We start from the raw sequence: 18,448 nt of genomic DNA, 5'->3' as shown, positions 1-18,448 counted from the left end.
AAGTTATACTTGGGGAAGAGATCGAGCAGCTCTGGAATGAACAAAGTCAGATCAAGTAGCAAAAAAGTCCAGCACAGGCCTACCGGCTGCCCAATCCAACAGAAAGGATGTGGTGTCTTTAACCTGTTAAGGAAAAAATGTTTTGAATCCCCCACTATTTTTCATTTTGTTCCCCCACCCACTGGGCTTCGGGCTGTTGGAGACTTAAAACACAAATCAGAGTGTCACGGCCTTACTTAAAACTCGCAAGAGGGTAATATCTGAACTGCTCACTGGGCCAACTTCAACCTTACTCTTCAAGCTGTTGCCACGGAAGTCTTGGGTCAGCACCTCCATGTCAGGCTTGTCCCCACACAGGGGTTCCACCCAGGCTCCCTCTGTCTGACATGTCTCCTCAAACACCCTCAGGCTCACTCCTTCAGTCATCTGGACTCAACTCATAACCACATGCTCTCAGGAAAACAGTCCTTGATGTCCAAATTAAAATCACATCCCTCTCCCACTCCCCATATCCCAGGACCCCACTTATTTTTCCTTCCTAGCGCTCATCCGGCCTCAAATCTGTCCTCTCCGAAAAGACTGTGAGCTTCACAAGAGCAGGGAGGGCTGTCTGCCTCTCACCACTGAGTCCTCAGAGTCAGGGCAGGGCCCAACACAGAATATATGAGTGAATGAATGAATGAATGAATGAATGTCTCATAACAGTTGCCCCAAACTTCTCCTCTGGTTAGGTCCCAAGTAAGAGCAGAATATGGTCTCCAGTACCCTCCGAGTCACTGAGAGACTTAAAACACAAATCAGAGGCATCACAGGCTCCTCCCAGCTCAAGATTGGGGGCTCTCCCATCTTCTCACCATCCGAGCAGTCCTGGCCTCTCTTTACCTCCTCCTTCAGAAGGGGCTGGGAAAATACCAGAAATGGAAGGAACACTGTCTCTTGGCTAATTCCTCTAATACAGGAAACAGGAGAGTAAACTCCCCCACCCCCCAACATCCTGATTTTCTTCCATAGTCTAGAAAGGATTTATTTATTCCCATCCTTTTTAAAGGTCTGAGTGCGGCTCATGAGTGAGCACCAGCTGGAAAATTACTGCTCCAACCTTCCTTTCTGAGCATGCTTCAATGACTTGCAAGAAACAGGTTTTTAGGTTTGTGAGGCCGAGAGGGATGGTAGCAGAGTAGAAAGAACAGGGTTGCAAAGATCTAGAAAATCAGCACTAGAATTTACTAGATCTTCCATTTACCAATTTACTAGATCTTCCCCTGGGCCTCAAATTCTGTATCTGACAAATGGGAATCATGACATTGAACTTGAATACCTGGAAAGGGAAGTCCTGCACAACTGTAAAATGCTCGATCGTCCTCATAGAGTTTTTTTTCTTGGCTTTAAGGAAGGTCTTGACCCGGAAAGGATGATTGAAGTTCCCCTAGGGAGGGCCTGCTCTGCCCCCAGGAGCCGAGTCAGCCAGTCACACTGTAAAGCTGCATCCGAGTAGAGAGAAAACGTTTTAAAAGGGGACTCGGTGACCTTGGGTTCTGGTTTGGGTTTGCAAAATGTTCCTCCGTTGCCTGTCTCCAGAGCCCCAGCCCCAGCCCAGACCCGGGTGCCTGTCATTGGCTCCCCTGGCAACGGGCAAGCTCAGTCCGATCGCGGCGTAGTTAGAAAAAGAGCCTCCCAACCTCCAGTGAAGCCAGAACATCAGCAGGACAGATCTTACCGGGGGGATTCAGGCCCCAGCCCACCTCTGACCCTCGCATCAAAGCCGCCCCCTACCCCTGGCTCCCCGGAGGCTACAGCCTCCTCGGTTCCTGGGCGGAGCTGGGCCTGCTGCGAGGGCTCTCCACCTTCCCTCAGTTAGGCCTAATGGCGGGGCCTTTTCTTTTCACCGGTGGGGGCTGATACGCTCCCCTTTTCCCCCCAACCCCCCATCATTAACTGCAAAGAAAAGATCCCCGGCCACTTCCATTTCCTCTGCGGCTCAAGAGCCCTGTTATTTAATCCCGTGGCCACCCCGGCAGCATCCTCTGCGCGGTCGCTCCACCCATCCACCTGGCCAATTCCCCATCGCCCCTGCTTCTCCGGAGGGGAGCTGGTGGGGGTGGTTGGGGAAAGGCGCCTACAGCAGCAGAGCCTTGGCCCTCGGAAATCCGAGGCTCTCAGATCCGCATTGCGTGAGGGCTGGGAAACGCACGGGGGTGTACAGGGAGCAGCTAGTCAGCGCAGCCAGAGGAGGACCGACGGACGCCGGGGGCACTGCGGACGTTACAGTGGGGCGAGGGGGAAGGGGTTGCTACGAGGAGAGAGCCAGGTCTCCTCCGCCCAGCAGCCAGCATCGCCCTTGGGGGGGCGGGGAGGGGGGGACTGGAGCCGGAAGAGGCCTCGGCCCTTGTCGCTGTCCACACCCAAGAAATGGGGGAGGGGTGGTCTGCAATCACTCAAGGGAGACTCAGCCTCAGGAAAGGAACGAGATTCATTCATTAACCGCCACTCCACCCCTCTTTGATATGGACGTTTGACGTTTTCTTAATTATTGGTAAAAGCAGCTTCAAGACCCCTCCTCCGACGCCGCTGGTCTAGGGACAGAGAAGGGTCCCCAGCAGGGGTCTTCCCGTTCCCCACCCCCACGACTGCCTGGGGCGGGTAGAGATCCCTAAATTTAGGTGTGTCCTCCCCCGCCCAGATCTCCGCCTAGGATCCAGAGGCCGCCCCCGCCCTCCCCTCCAACCCCCCACCCCCGCCAGCGAAACTGACGGTTCCAGCCCAGGCCCGCATTGGCTTGAAGGTGGCCTTTACCTCCTCTCGCAGGCTGGGAGGGGGCACAGCCCGCGCAGCTGAGCCAGCTGCAGCAGTCACCGCCGCCCTCCATTCATTTAAAAAAAAAAAAAGGCGGGGGGCAACAACAACCTCTACCCGTCTTTGTAAAAGAACGACGGCCCCTGGAGGAGCGAGAGCCAGCCCCAACAATCACGGGTTAAGTTCTTTTCCGGCCCCCCATTCATAAAAAAAAAAGAAAAGAAAAAAAAAAGGAGCTCGGCGCATGCGCGCGCGGGGGTCTCTTGTGCCCACCCATTCATAGAATCGCGAACGACGCGCGTGCGCACTGGAGCTCCCTTCCCTCCCATTCATAAAAAAGCCATTTTCCCAGGCAGTGGTTGCAACATCGCCGCCGAGGCTGCGAGAGAAGCTGACAGCGCGGAGCTGGCGCTGCCGAGCGCAGGAAGCCGTGCCGGTTCCTTCAGCCGGCGTCTGCGAGGACAGTGGCTTCTGACCCGCTCGGGTTAGGGGATTTGCACAGACGTGAAGCAATGCTTGTGATTCTGCGGCTCCTCAAAGTAAGTCCCTGGCCGGTTTCGGAATCCGAAACTGACCCACTCTGAGCCGCGACGCGACTCCCCTTTGGGCTGGGGCAAATGGTGCGCTATTTCTAGGCGCGCCTCAGTGTTCCTTCCCTCTCCCTGCGCCTCCTTGAGTCGCTGCGGTGCTCCGCAGCTCCCGGACGCCCTGGGCTGGGCCGGCACGGCGCGGAGGGTATTCACCGCCTGGCACCGGCGTTTCCAGCCCAGGACATTACCAAGCCCGGCTTCCCCCTACTCTGACTCGAGAAGCTCCGTGCGTGCCCCGGGAGTTTGCCTCTGGCCTGGCCTCTTTCCTCCTGCCACCACCCGCCTCGGGCGCTGGATCGGGAATAGGCTACGTAAGGAGCCACCTTTTGAGTCCGGCGGGCGCCCTCGCCCTGGGCGGCTGGCCCACCCCGGGCTCGGTGCCCATGGTGCCAGCTCTGCCGTAGATCTCCAGAGCCCGCCGCAGCGGCCTATGCTCGACGTAGGTTTTTCTTTCCCCTTCGGAGTCATGACGGACTGGCTTTTCTCCCCTTCTCCCTCTCCCCTCGATGGTCAGCGCCGGGCTGGCCCGGGGCTGGGCATTTCTGCTCCCTCTCTTTGGCGAGGCGGTGCCTCGCCGTCTGACCTTTGCTCTGCTGCCGCATTTTATGCTGTGCAACTGCCTTGCAGTTAGTTGCCTGTCCTTTTCCCGGCCTCTGCAGGGCCTGAGGCTCCTCGGCCTCCTCGTGCCTCCCTATCCCCGGGCACCGAACTGTGCCAGGCCCCGAGGCCCCCAGGCCGCTCTGGGGCTGTAGGTGCGTTTACATAACGCCGGGCGTGTGGGAGCTGGAGGAAGAGGTTGCGTGCGTAGGAGAGATAAGGCTCCCGTTTTGCCCCTTCCTTCTTGGTGGTACCAGCTTGACATCACTGAGAAGAGAGGATAGAGACGGTACGTTCTGAGAAAACCTGAGCCGCCAAGGCCACGGGTCACTGGAGGGGGGCGAGAGCGGGTTTGGCTAGCCAGGGCAGCTGGGGCTTAGCTCCATCACTGGGGCCAGGGCTGCGCCCAGTTCCCCCTCTATGCAGACGATCAAAAAGCAGTTAGACAGTAGCTGTTCTTGTGCAAGAAGACGGTTTCTCAATTCTCTTTGATTGGGGGCTGGGGGTTGTGGGTAGAGGAGGCAAGAGAGGCAGAAAATGGTTGCATGGCTTGGAAGCAATGGTTGCAACCAATGGGAGAAGGTACTGGGCTGGAGGGGCTGGATGGTGGGGAGTGGGGAGAGCTGAGAGCTGCCGGATGGGCATCCATATTGCCAGGCCTGGGGGAGGGCAGGAGGCAGCCTTATGGCCTACGGAGGCTGTGGGGGCCCCCTCCCACCCCCACTCCAGCATGGTTAGTGCTGAAAGGAAAGGCGTGGGGTTCAGTGGAGTGGCCAGACTCAGTAGAGAAGCCCCTCTTTCCTGCTTCCAAATCTGTGGCGTTGATTCTCTCCAGTTTGGGGAGGGGCGGGAGCAAGTACATGTCTGTCCGGTTAGCTGACCAAGGCTCTCCAGTCTTTCTGATGAGCCTCTTGGAAATACAAGGCTGTAAGCTGGAGGCCCAGAGCCTCTAGGAAGTCCGGGTTTATCAATCTCTTAATGAGCTCGGTCTGGCCTGAGGCCCTACCCAATATTGCACTGGTGATTTCACAATGTTTAGAGTTCTCTGGATCTTCACAGGAATGGAGCATAAACATCTGAAATTTTCAGCTTTTTTCCCCTTTCTTGTGTGGGTGTGGGGCAGACTAGGAAAGGGGTCTGTAGTTGGTGGCCTCTGCATCAACCCATCTCTCTCTCTCTCTCTCTCTCTCTCTCTCTCTCTCTCTCTCTCTCTCTCTCTCTCTCTCTCTCTCTCTCTCTCCAGAATGGTGGGAAAAGAAGTTGTAGACATGTCCTGTGTGAAATTGAATTTCCTCTTTCCCAGCCCTTGGGAGGGTCCTCACTTGCCAGCAGGCTCCAGGCGAATCCTAATGTGAGCAGTGCACACACTGACCCACTGAGCTGCGTGGCCAGTACTGGGTAGGGGGCTTTTTGGAGGCGGATTTCTGAAATCGTGATGGACACATGTTGGTCAGCTAGGGAGAGGAACACTTTAAAGATATCTCTTGGTTATCTTCCTTTTTAGATTCTGAGCTCAGGAGTCATCCCCTTTTTGTGGAGTGTAAATGCTCTCCTCGTTCCCACCACCTTTTCCAGATTAGCCTGTGGAATGGTGAGGTCTCGAAGCTTTGGTTGGGCTTGGTGGGAGGAGGCAGGACACAGAATAAAATGATTCCTGGCTAAAGCAGGGCAGAGCGTGGGGATGGTGACCATTTGGAGCTCTCATATCATTTTTTTCATCCTTCCAGAATGGGTGCACAGATGAGGCTCTTTGGAATTGCACCCTCTGTCCAGGTCATACTCTTTAGTCACCACCAGCAGCAGCAACACACACACACACACACACACACACACACACACACACACACACACACACCATTCTGGTAAACCCCACAGGGCAGAGTTTTTCACTGATTTGAATAACAAATAAAGGCAGCCTTTCAGTGCAAAATTTGGTAGTCAGTGACTTAAAAATTAAGGGCAGAAAAAACCCATTAGCACTCGCCACACACACACACACACCGGAAGTGGCCCTTGAGGGGTGCTACTCTAAGGCTTAATACTTTGGCATCTTATATGGGGATTTCTCTTCCAGTTCCTGCCGCTGAAAGCCCTTTGGTGTGATATCTTCCGGCCCCCAGTTCGGGCCCCCCCCAAACCATCCATTTGTGTAGGTCCTGGGTATTGGTACCAAGGGGGCTTAGCAAGGAGCCCCCTCCTTCTCTTCAGAGAAGAAACTCCATGTTCTCAGACAGGGATGGCATCCACGGCACTCAGTTGGTTCCGAACCCACAGTGCCTGCCATGAGTCCCTTCTGATGTAGAAGTTCGCTTGTGAGGAAAACTTGGGGGAAGGATTCTTGCACAAACCTGGATCTGGTTGAAAATCAGGATCTGGGATATAGATAAGGAAGGAGAATGGCAGGAACGGAGAAGGTTCCATCCCTTGGCCAACCTGGATCTCCTTGACAGAAGGGAAAGCAATGAGTCATTAGGACAGATTTTTGCTTTTTCCAAAGAGCCAGAGAAAGAAGGTGATAGAGCAACATACTGAAAACTGTTTCACTCCTTCCAGATCAAGCTGGGGGCTGGGTCAGAGCAGATGGTGGCCAGGAAACCTGCTTAGCTCGCGCCTTAGTCTCTCATCTGCAGAATGGGGAGGAAGGACTCCTCCCACGGGGCCAGGGTCAGCAGAGCAGCCAGCAAGTGTGCAGGGCTGGGACTGTGCTATTCGTTACTACTGGGCCCCTAGTGGAAGGGGCCCCCCTCCTACACAGGAGGTGTGGGGTGTTGCGTGATGTAAGAGGCGGCATATTCTTGGCTCTCTGGTCTGGGGCCACCCTGCAGATCCGGACAGCTGACAAGGCCGTGGTTGTATCCGGGACATGTGGCTGGGCTTAAGAAGCTCCACCGTTCAGCTGTGATCACGATTGTTCTTTCCAAGGACGGTTGTGGAGGAAGCAAGGGCACTGGGGAGGGAGCACAGATGTGCTGGATCTGGTGGAGGAGGGAAGAGGCCCTTCAGGGGCAGGTGGCCATTTGCAGAAGAGTGGTTTCCCTTGTCAGGTAGTCTTTTTCTGGCTGGGTCACTTCCTGCCCCATCCCAGGAGTAAGCTAAAAATCAATTATGGTAAGTTCATCTGTTCCTGGAGGTGGTAAGATAAAATGATCTCGGGCCTCAGTAAGAGGGAGCCCTGGGGGGGTCTAGGTTTCTGCACCCCCACCCCCACACACACACTTTGATGTGGGCCAATTGTTCCAGTGTTAACAGACTTCTTCTAGCCCCATTCTTCTCTGACTCTTGACTTCTAATCCCTCTTTAAGGGGATCTGAGCAGACAACAATTATGGGGGTAATAGATTGAAGCTGAAATTTGAAGCCAATTAGAATAGCCCAGAGCCAAAGTACAAGACCTCTCTTTCTCACTCCTCCTGGCGCAGGGCCTTTGCAGCTCAGCTGATTGGTTGTGGAAGAGGAAGAGAAGAGGGTTGGGAACTGATAGCTGGTGATGGGACGAAGTGATGAAAAGCAGCTGTTTTCTTTTGTGATATCTAACAGATTGTGGCCAGAGGTGAGCTCCCTAGTGCCGGCACTGGAGTGGGAGGTAGGGCGGAGAGCAAGGATTCTCAGACAGATCCAGCTGCCTAAATGCTTTTTCCTCTCAACCAGGCCATTCTCAGCAAAGCTGCAGAGATTGTCTTCCTCAGTAGGGCGTAGGGCAGCCAAGTCCCTGGGTTTCCTCCCCCTCCTCTTTAAAGTCTTTTTGAAGCAATAAGTCATTATTTGGTTGGAACTTAATTAACTAAACTGGGGTGTTGTCACAAAGAACCAAGCAATAGTGGTGGACAGTGGTGGGCGGGCTCTCTGGCAGACTAGAGACCTTTTTTTCTGAGCTGTGAAAGGGTTAAACAACCTTCCCTGAAAGAACCTGCTGAGACTGAATGGGCAGTGCAGAAACTGCCCATTCATTCAGAGCCTCTTCCAGTTTGTCTCTGACTGACCTGTGGTTTTCAGCCTTTTCCTAGTACTTCCCAACTCCTCTCCCCAGGATAAGTCAAGGGGAAGGGGTGGGTGGGTGGTGCCAGGATGACATTTAACATGCTCTGCCGGTTCCTGGGGGCCTGAGGCTCAGCCCCTCCCCACAGGTACTAAAGCAGTGGTCAGGCTCACAGACGGCCAAGCTGCACGCACAGGGCTATGTGCTCTGGGCTTTCCAATCTCCTGCCGGTTCCGTCTGCTAGGACTCTGTTTTTCTGGCTTCCTCCAACCTTGGCTGCTCTTTCCCTTCTCCACAGCCCTGGGCCAGGATGCACTCTCCACGAGCAGCCCTAGGGACCCTTAAGTTCATTCCCACCCATTCCTGGGTTTCCTCTTAGGGACTCCTTGTTTGTTGAGGGTCCTACAAGTGAGACCATTCAACTTTTTAAGAAAACTAAAAATAAAAACACTTAGTAAACTGGGGGAGAGGCAGTGAGGTGACAGGAGGGATAGCAAAGGAAACAGAATTGGAAGTGAAGGTAGTAACTGAGCTCTGAGCCTTCGTTTCACGGCAGATTTCAAACCCCCAGCCTCCACTTGCCACACTGAAAATTCCCCCCTACCTGGGGGCCAGGCTCATGCCAGCCTGCATTGGCTTCATTTCCCTGCTGGTTTGGTTAAAAGCCGCTGATGGCCTGATGTCATTCCCCGAGGGCTGGTGGCCGCTGGGGGAGGCTGGTCGGGGGAGGCTGGTCGAGTTCATGGCTGTGAAAATGACTGGCGCTTTCGTGCTTTTCCATGAATAACCAGAAGTTACTACTGTAAGTCAGGGCTGGCGTTGCAATGTCTGGAGCTTCTGCTCTCTGGGGTTGAGCCCTTCCCTGATCCCTTGCCAGCCGTATGGTCCTTTTTTCTTCCACTTTCTTCCTCAGCAAAATGGGAGTGATCCTCCAAGGTGCTGGTGAGGATTAAGTGGGAAAATCATCGCGGGCTTATCACAGAGCCTAACACCAAGAAATGTTTCATAAATATTAGCTGCTTCCATAATAATAATAATTATTATTAGAAGGTTGGAGTGGAGTGAAAGTTTTCTTTCCTCGTGCTAATCCATAGGCCCACCACCTAAAACTCGGTAGAGGTGCTTCTCTAAGTGGAGTGCTGGCTTTGTTTCTCTGTCCATAGTCTTCCAAATTGGCCATCAGTCTTCCAAACAGCCTAAACGAGGCAAAGCCTCCTCCTATTTATATTATAAATCCTTCCTTCCTTGCAGGGGAAGCAGAGTACATATTAAACTGCACTTAAAGTTCATCAGCCTCAGCCTTGCTTAGACTCTGGAGGGTGGGTGTGTCCTGGAAGTAGAGATTGATCTTCTAAACCAATTGAGGATTGGGTTTTTCTGAGACTTCATTTAGCTGTGCTGAGGGGTTTATCTGACTGGCAGTTCCGGAAGTTGTTTTTCTTTGTCAGCCAAATGAATTCAGCCCTCCTGCGGAGGGTCCCTGCTAATGGGGAGGGGAGGCCCTGAGGCCTGAGAAGGTGTGAGCCCTGCAGCTTCTTAGCCAGCAGGTAGTTTTTGCTGAGCTAGCTAGAGGCCAGCCTGTATCTGGGTTATGATAGGAAATTTGTGTTTTATTTTTTTAATTAGAAAAAAATATTTTGTTTTTAAAAATTTTGTTTTCTTTTTCAATTACAGTTAGTTTCAGGTGTACAACATAGTGATTAAACATTTGTGTACCTTACAAAGTGATCACCCTGGGAAGTCTGGTACCATCTGACACCTTATATAGTCATTACAATATTATTGACTATATTCCCTCTGCCGTACTTCACATTCCTGTGACTGGTTTCATAACTGACAATTTATATTTTAAATCTCTTCGCTTTTTTCAGACAACCCTCCCTCCCATCTGGCAACTGTCAATTTGTTCTTTGAATATGAGTTTGTTTTGTTTCTTCACTTATTTTGTTTTGTTAGATTCCACATATAAATGAAATATGGTACCTGTTTTAGTCTGACTTATTTTACTTATACCTTCTAGGTCCATCCATGTTGTCACAAATGTAAGATTTCATTCTTTTTTATGGCTGAGTAATATTCCACTGTACACATGTACCATATCTTTACCCACTTGTCTGTCAATTAACACTGAGGTTGCTTCCATATCTTGGCTATTGTAAATAATGCTACAATGACTATAGGGGTGCATATGTCTTTTTGAATTAGTGTTTTGGTTTTCAGGGAAGATGCATTTTAGAATATGCCTGCTGGAGCCATCTTGCATGCAGCCTGTCCCAAGAGAGCTGAGTCATTGTGGACCAAGCTCCACCCCCATGTCTGGCCCTAAATGCAGGCCCAGATGTTGACAGCTGCCTTTGGAAGGTGATGGGAGCCTTCTAAATGCCAATATCCCCATTCCCTGCAGGCCCTGCTCCCATCCTGGCTTCCTTGTGGGACTTTTCCATGGGACTTTTTCAGTGAATCTGTCTTCTGATTACAGACAGAGCCTGTTAAAATCTCTGAGCATTGCTCTTGCCTTTTGCTTCATCCACAGAAAATGGTTGTTTTCTTTGTGTGTTTTTTTAAATATATTTTTATTGATTTCAGAGAGGAAGGGAGAGAGATAGAGAAAAACATCAACAACGATGAGAGAATCATTGATTGACTGCCTCCTGCACGGGATCGAGCCTGCAACCTCGGCATGTGCCCTTGACTGGAATTGAACCCAGGACCCTCAGTCTGCAGGCCAATGCTCTATCCACTGAGCCAAACCAGCTAGGTTGTTTTTAAAGAACCCCAGGACTAGAACTGGGGAAAGGAGAGTGGATCATCTGCTTAGGTGAGGGCGTACCGTACCCCTCCTCCTTCCCACAGCATGGCAAGTCCCAATCCTGGTCCTAAGAGACCAAAGCCCAATGACATGGGGCAATACAGCCTTCAAGCCACCACTGACATTTTGTCGGCAGGACCCTGAGTATTCGTGATCTGAGCTTCTGGAATAAGGGAATCGAGTTGTCTTTGTCTGGGGTGGGGGTTCTAGCTGAGGCACCTCTTGGCTGGCTCCAGAAGTCTCATCCTGGGCCCCTGTCAGCATTTTCCATTCTTACGCCTCATCACCTTTTCCTCCAAGCAAAGGACGTGGGGCTCCTCGCCCTCTTCTGTTGATCCCAAACCCATTTACTCTAGAGCAGTGATGGCGAACCTATGACACGCAAACTCATTTTTCTGCTTGATTTTTCTTTGTTAAAAGGCACTTAAATATATAAAATAAATATCAAAAATATAAATCTTTGCTTTACTATGGTTGCAAAGATCAAAAAATTTCTATATGTGACACGGCACCAGAGTTAAGTTAGGGTTTTTCAAAATGCTGACACGCCGAGCTCAAAAGGTTCGCCATCACTGTTCTAGAGGCAAGCCTTTGGAACCCCTGCAAGGGTAAGTGGGCTGAGGTAGCAATCCCTGAAGTTCCTCCCCCAGGGCCAACCTGATCCTTGGAAAACTCTCCATAGATGCTTATTTGCCATCCCCCCATCCAGCCCTGACCACAGGAGGCCGCCCTGGCAAATGACTACTTGGTTGGCAGACCTGCCAGGCACTTAGGGCTAACTGCCATGACGAAGTCTCCCGTTTGAAGATGATGCTCTCTTTTCACTGGGAGAAAACGTGGAGGCAGGAGGCAGGCTTTCCAAGATGGGAGAAACCATGCACAGAAAGACCAGGCAGTGGGAGCTAAGCCAACAGTTCATGCCCTATGCGAACGGGAAAGATCAGTTGACTGAGCACTGAACCTTGTAGAAAAGGCTTTCTTTTTTCCCCCCTTGCATTTGGCAGTATAGATGATGCACAGATGAGAAGCCTGTGGGTAAGCTCCCTTTCATCCCATCCCCTTCGGGAACTTTGCCTCTAGAGCTAGCTCTTTACTTCAGACGGGCTGGAAAGCATCTCAGGAAGCCCTTCCCCAACCACTGTACCATTGCTGACCAAACCACTGTTTCCAAGAAGGGGAAATACAATGCTGAGTTGCCCTGAATGCCTTTCTTATCTCCTCTTCATTCCTTACTATAGACATTGAGAAGTATGGATGAGTCATCCGGGCAAGGTGTCATTCTCCTGTAGTTGGAATATTGCGATGGACCGACTGTGTCCCAAGCCTGGAGCCGTATGGGGAAGTGGAAACCTATCCATCCACATCCCCTCTTAGGCATCACCTTTGAGAGAAGATGAACCTAACAGCCGAGGCGCAGGATCTGCTCTCCTAATTAGAACATCATTAGCATCTTGAAAAAGCGTTTCCCGAAATCCCACCCGTAACACATTACTCCAGTGGCCCCCCCCCCTTTTTTTCTAAAAGATGATTATATCTCCCTTCTATCTGCACACCCTGTTTTGTCTACACCCCCCCCCCCCCCCCCAGTGGAATCTTCCCAGAGTCTAATCTTTCTCTTGGATTCCAAATCATGTCCCCTTGGGCAGAGGTCTTGGCCTTCTGCTGCTATTTCTTTAAATTGATCTCCAGCCGAATTCCGAATGTAAAGGTCAGCAGGCGAGGAAATGGCACTTCTAATAGAAAACAATGTGCACTTTCTAAATTTGAACCAAGCCGTTTCCGCTCTTTGATTTAAGTGACTTCCTGGGGTTCCGTGTCAGGCCCTGCAGTTGAATCTCTGGCAGGATTCCAACTTAAAATTGCACTCTCTCAGTGAAATTAGAAACTGATCCAGGGTTGGCTTAGCTATTCTAGTAAATAGCATTTAGGCTGGATGTTCAGCTCAGCACTTGGAAATGGGCGATGTGAGTGCCCCTGGAGAGGATTTCCCATCCAAGTTGTCAGAAGCTCACCTACCCCTGGGTTATTAGCCGCTGGAGGTTGCTGCTCTTAGAAGTGCTGGTAATAAGTTAATATCCTGGACGTGCAGGCATCAGATATGGCCCTTCCTTCTCTTGTGACTGAAATAAAGGCTTGTGTTTATCCAGCTGATAAACCTGTCGGGAGCACACAGGGGCTGTCTCTCTCGTGGTCACCACATCCTCAGCACAATGCTTGGCTCGTTGTGCTTAACAGTGTTCAGGAAACCCACACTGTTGTGCCCTGGGAGGGTGATAAATTACGGAGCACTTGCTGCATGCCAGGCAAGATGTTAGGGACTGGATGTCCATTTTCTCATGTAATCCTCACGGGAACCCATTTTATAGTTGGCAAAACCAAGGCATAGAGGTTAAAGAACCTCATTCGTGGCAACACTGTTAGGCACAGGAGGGAGGATTCGAACTGGGGTCTGATTCCAGAGCCTGTGCTTATCACCATCGAGCGATCTGTCTTAAATGAGGAGCATGGTTTGCAGGGACTACAAGAATGAACTCAGGTTTGAGTCCTGGTTCTGCTACTGATCGTTTTGTGCGATGATGGGCCAATTACTTTGAACATTAGGTTCCTGTGACTAGAACAGGGATAATAATAGTAGGAATGTTTCAAGGTTATTGTGAAGAGTCAGTGACTTGATAGTCATGGTACTTGTAAAGAGCTAAATAAGTGTAATTCCTACCACTTACCATTCCTGTTGTTGTCATTATTAATCATCTAAGCCTTAATTCTGGAGATTCCACCAAAGGAAACCAGTTCCCATTTCATTTGGGCTCCCAAGCACCTGATGGGGACGGGGGTATTAACAGGCCAAACACTGACGCCTGGAATCCATTCTCTCTTCCTCCCCCCACCCCCAGGGCCCCTAGAAGCCTGTTTCTCAGTGCTGCCCAGGACCTCCAGCCCCATGGAGCCCCCGATCCCACAGACCGCCCCCTTGACTCCCAGCTCAGTCATGGTCCAGCCCCTTCTCGACAGCCGCGTGCCCCACAGCCGGCTCCAGCACCCACTCACCATCCTCCCCATCGACCAGATGAAGACCAGCCACGTGGAGAACGACTACATCGACAACCCTGGCCTGGCGCCCCCCACCGGCCCCAAGCGGACCCGGGGTGGGGCCCCGGAGCCGGCCTCCACGCCTGCCCGCTGTGACCAGGACGTCACCCACCACTGGATCTCCTTCAGTGGCCGCCCCAGCTCCGTGAGCAGCAGCAGCAGCACGTCCTCCGACCAGCGGCTCTTAGACCACATGGCGCCGCCCCCCGTGGCCGACCAGGCCTCCCCGAGGGCCGTGCGCATCCAGCCCAAGGCCATCCACTGCAAGCCGCTGGACCTCAAGGGGCCCGCAGCGCCTCCCGAGCTGGACAAGCACTTCCTGCTGTGCGAGGCCTGCGGGAAGTGCAAGTGCAAGGAGTGCGCGGCGCCCCGGACGTTGCCCTCGTGCTGGGTCTGCAACCAGGAGTGCCTGTGCTCCGCCCAGACCCTGGTCAACTACGGCACCTGCATGTGCCTGGTGCAAGGGGTCTTCTACCACTGCACCAACGAGGACGATGAGGGCTCCTGCGCCGACCACCCCTGCTCCTGCTCCCGCTCCAACTGCTGCGCCCGCTGGTCCTTCATGGGCGCCCTCTCCCTGGTGCTGCCCTGCCTGCTCTGCTACCTGCCCGCCACCGGCTGCGTGAAGCTGGCCCAGCGCGGCTACGACCGCTTGCGCCGCCCCGGCTGCCGCTGCAAGCACACGAACAGCGTCATCTGCAAGGCGGCCGCTGGCGACGCCCAGGCCAGCAGACCCGACAAGCCTTTCTGACATTTGGGTCGAAGCCCCCGGCGCGCCCCTGGGAACTGGGTTCCCTCCTGACACCTGAGAAGACTGCAGCGAGGCCAGAGGTTCTGGCATCAGAGGTGACCTTGCCGGGCTGCCACCCCAGCTTCGGAAGAAACAGAGAGACCCCCCCCCCGCCCCCCCCACTGTCTTCCCCAAGAGGAAGCGGCAGCCCTGTGGGTTTTTGCGGGTCCTGGAACTTGGCGCGAAACAGACAGCGGCAGGGGCATGGTGTGCTTCGGGGTGGTGGGGGGAAGATTCTTCTTTGCCAGAAGACAGATGTGGCCACATAGCCGGAAGTTGCAGCTGCTTGACTGCCTTCCCAGCTCTCCCTCCTCCCTCCCTGCCTCCCCGCTTTCCCATTCTTTTTAGCTGCCTGGGAGGAACCCGTAACAGAGTGGCCAAGGGACCTTTGAAGACAACGGTGCAGTCTTGATGGCTGTCTCTTTTCTCCTCCCCGACCCCACGGCTTGCCTGACATCCTGGGGAAGGTGTGGACCCTGGCTGGCAGTCCCTGTTGTATATACTTGGGAGCCCTTGAGAAGAGAGGTCGGCCAGCGAGTCCAGGCCTCGCTCCCTCTCTCTGTCTCCCGGAGCCTCGGATGGATTCAGGAGCCACTACACAGAGCACCTCTCCCTCCCAGCTCCATCCCTCGTGGGGCTGTTGCGCTCTTAACACCGTCCTGCGGTTCTCACTGAGTCACAGACTCGCCCGCCTGCTTCTTGTCCTGAGTTCTCTCCACCCAGATCCTTCCCAGAAACTTGACGGGTCGAGAAGCCCAGGACGGCAAATGCAAGACCAGATACCATTTTGCCAGTGAGTCCGAGGCTGTGGTCTCTGGGCCCGGTCACTGTGTTTTCATGGAGTCGTTAAGCCAGATGCTAACGGTGTTTTGGAAAATAATCATCAAACACTTGCTTCCTTTTGGGCCACCCCCAGGAAGGGCTGATTTCAAAATCTGGGGGGGCGAGCAACCTTAAGGAACACAACCCCCCTCCCCACCAAGAAGAGGATTTTAACAGCAAAGAAGAGAGACAGCACCTCGCGTTGGCAGAGGGACAGTGGAGCCGAGATGGGTGCCGGTTTCTTCTCTTCTGATTCTGCTGCTTGCTGTCATGGCCTTTTATGTACAGTGATGTGTCTGTATCTTTAATGTAAATAGACAGAGGATGGAAAAGAAGAGTCTATTTTAGTGTTAGGAAGCCCTGGTGGGGGAGTCAGAAGAATGCGGGTGGGGGGAAGATTCTCCAGGGGCTTCTTGGGGTTGAGCCCGGCTTCTGTGCATGGCCACGCCACCCGCTCCCGACAGCCCCCCAAGACGTAGCAACTCTTTCTCTCAAGGTGCTAAAGAACTCGGAAAGTGCAGCACGTCCGGTGGGTAGGTACTTGTTGCATGCAGACGCTGTGGTGTCTGGTCCTTCTCCCTAGCGTTGTGCGGGGTTCTTGCTTCATGTGGTATTTTGTGTCCCCCTCTACCCTCCCCCACCAGAGGAAGTGGCCTGGGTCAGAAAAGCCACCCCAGGGGAAACTGGAAGTGCGGTAGGTGTAGACATAGGTGTAGAGCGCTTGTCGCAGTTCCAGTTTGTCCTGGAGGAACGCAAACGGCCTCCAGGAAGGATGCGAGGAGGCGCGTAGCTGTGATTGGGTGCACCCAGCGCTTCTCGAAACTTCCCCTCCCCCTTGAAGACTAGTAGTAACATCTTATGATTTTAGAATAAGTTAATTGTAACCATAGGTATTTATTGATGGGCGGAGAGGAGGGGAGGGTCTTATTATTTTTAAAAGGCTTTATTTATATAACATTTGCTAGCTTGTAAAAGGCAAATAGGAAATACTGCATCTGCGTTTTCTATGGCTGATTCACGTAGCTACCCGTGCCACAGTCGTGATGGATGTATGGATGCTCTTGCACAAATGGAGGGGATGGTAGGGAAAAAACACATTCAGCCAACCACTTACGCTAATTGAATGTATCAGACGTGTGCTGAAGACTGGGGGTGTTTTCCTCAGAATAGGTTACCCCTAAAACGAGGGCACACCTCCGCTCTTGGGGAGGCCTCGGAACGTCCCCAGAGCCCCTCCCTCAGATGTCTCCATGGGAAACTTGACCCGGTGGCAAGTTGCACTTTGGTGATGGTGTTCTGCACACCCGTTCTGTGGAGAATTGATTTATATAAGCTGTGTATACACACACACCTACCCACCCACCCTCTCTCTACATAGACCCTGTTTCTGGCAAACGGCCTCCTGAACCCTGACTTTTTGTGTACATAGTTGTAAACAGATTTTTCTGGATTTTGGTTTTCTTTTTCCTTTTTTCTCCCCTGTTTTGGCTTACTCTTTAGTTTGCATTTAACGTGCTAGGTGGATGTCTGCAGAGCTCTCGGTGTCCTGTGTGCTCCCGGGTTGCGGGGCCGGGGGTGGGGTGGGAAGGAGCGGACAGCCTGGTCCCCCGCCCAACTCTGTTGCATTGCAGTCCCTCAGCATGTTTTTTCTCGGCTTCTTGGAAAAACAAACACAAGAAAACTGGCTTGCTGTGGACCAGTCAGAAGCCACCAAGGGACCCAGCTCTCAGTAAAAGGACACATTCCTGGGGCCGCTCCGGCTGAGCGTGTTTCCTGTCACCAATGGCTTGCTTGGCTGAATTAGTCCTCGTCTTGATCTTTTTTGAGAAATGCCAGCTGGTTTCCACGTCTCTTCAACCTGGAGTGGGTGGTGGTTCTGCCTGGAGGTGGGGCACAAGCCTGGGTCCAGGACACTCGTCCTAGGGGGCCTTGGTGCTCCCCCCACCCCAAGGGCGGTTTGTGGAAGCCCAACGCTCCAGCAAGCGCCCTGGGAAACGTCTAGGACAGCAAAGCCCTCTCAGGTCCATGACTGCACAGCCAAGGCTTGACAGCTGGAAGGAGGCGGAGACCAGTTCCTCCTGACAGATGACCACGTGGCCCGCCTGGTCCTCTCAGCGTCCTGAAGTCTGCGTGGGTCCCCGCTGTGCATCGAGGGAGACCTAGACAGACAATGACTTGTCCAAGGTGGCACAACACGGAAAGTGTTGGTTGGGACCAGCACCCGGAAGCTTGTCACCTTGAAGCTCCATGTTCTCCCATGCTGCCCCGGGAGACGCCCAGTGGGGTGCGGGCAGCACCACTCCGCACTGTACAGTTCCGTTCCCTAGGGCGTCCCGCCCACGCCCCCGGCCTTCCGGCTCCTGCCTTCGGTAAGCATTTCCATGCCCTGCTTACTGTGACGGTTGATGGCAATTCCTGCGCTGCCATTCTTGCTGTGGGTGACTCCGTGTGGTGTCTGATCTCGCTTTCGCTTCTCACTGCCGCAGTGTGGTTTCCTGTTACAAACGGGAAAGCTGTCCGAGGTTCCCATCCCACCGCACCTCTGACTTACTCCCCCCCTCACTGTAGCCCCTTCTCACCCCACAACAAAGTTACCACAGAAGGTCCCCTTTGTATAGAATATTTATTTTGAAGCTCTATTTTAATAGTATTTATTTTAGAAAGTCTACTATTGTAAGAGTTCTTCTGTTTGTGAAGAAAAAAAACAAGTTAAAACTGAATGTACTGATTTAGAAAATATATATAAATATATATTGTTAAATATACACCGGACTGTCGTTTCTCGTGTGTGTGTGTGTGTGTGTGTGTGTGTATGGTCGTGCCCCTGCATCTCGCCCAGCAAGGCCCCGTGTTTGTCAAAGAACACTGACCAGATGGGACTGTGTCCCCACGCTCTGGCAGAACAAAGGGACACAAAGGGGTCCTGGCTGGGGCGGTCCCTCGCACCCCTGGAGGAAGCTTCTCCTGCTGAGAAAGCTGAAC

At 52.8% G+C, this 18,448-nt stretch overlaps 1 protein-coding gene across 3 annotated transcripts; it reads left to right on the top strand.

Moving 5' to 3' along the window:
- The first annotated feature begins 3,118 nt into the window (after positions 1-3,118).
- Positions 3,119-18,206, top strand: SPRY4 (sprouty RTK signaling antagonist 4). 3 transcript variants are annotated; one of them, XM_059698740.1, is made up of 3 exons: positions 3,119-3,332; positions 12,003-13,300; positions 13,659-18,206. In XM_059698740.1, exons 2-3 carry the CDS (start codon positions 13,291-13,293, stop codon positions 14,603-14,605), a joined length of 957 nt encoding a protein of 318 aa, XP_059554723.1. In that variant the 5' UTR covers positions 3,119-3,332; positions 12,003-13,290; the 3' UTR covers positions 14,606-18,206. The 3 variants fall into 3 exon arrangements, with proteins under 3 accessions (XP_059554723.1, XP_059554724.1, XP_059554722.1); XM_059698741.1 differs by lacking the exon at positions 12,003-13,300; XM_059698739.1 differs by having other exon boundaries at positions 12,003-18,206.
- Positions 18,207-18,448: the final 242 nt, after the last annotated feature.

The sequence above is a fragment of the Myotis daubentonii genome, chromosome 5, assembly GCF_963259705.1.
Source record: "Myotis daubentonii chromosome 5, mMyoDau2.1, whole genome shotgun sequence".
NCBI lineage: Eukaryota > Metazoa > Chordata > Mammalia > Chiroptera > Vespertilionidae > Myotis > Myotis daubentonii.
Note: the sequence above shows the minus strand (reverse complement) of the source record. Positions and strands in the feature narration are given on the sequence as shown.

Coding starts and splice junctions, on each gene's coding strand:
- SPRY4 (XM_059698739.1), top strand. CDS start 13,586: ATGGGGACGGGGGTATTAACAGGCCAAACACTGACGCCTGGAATCCAT.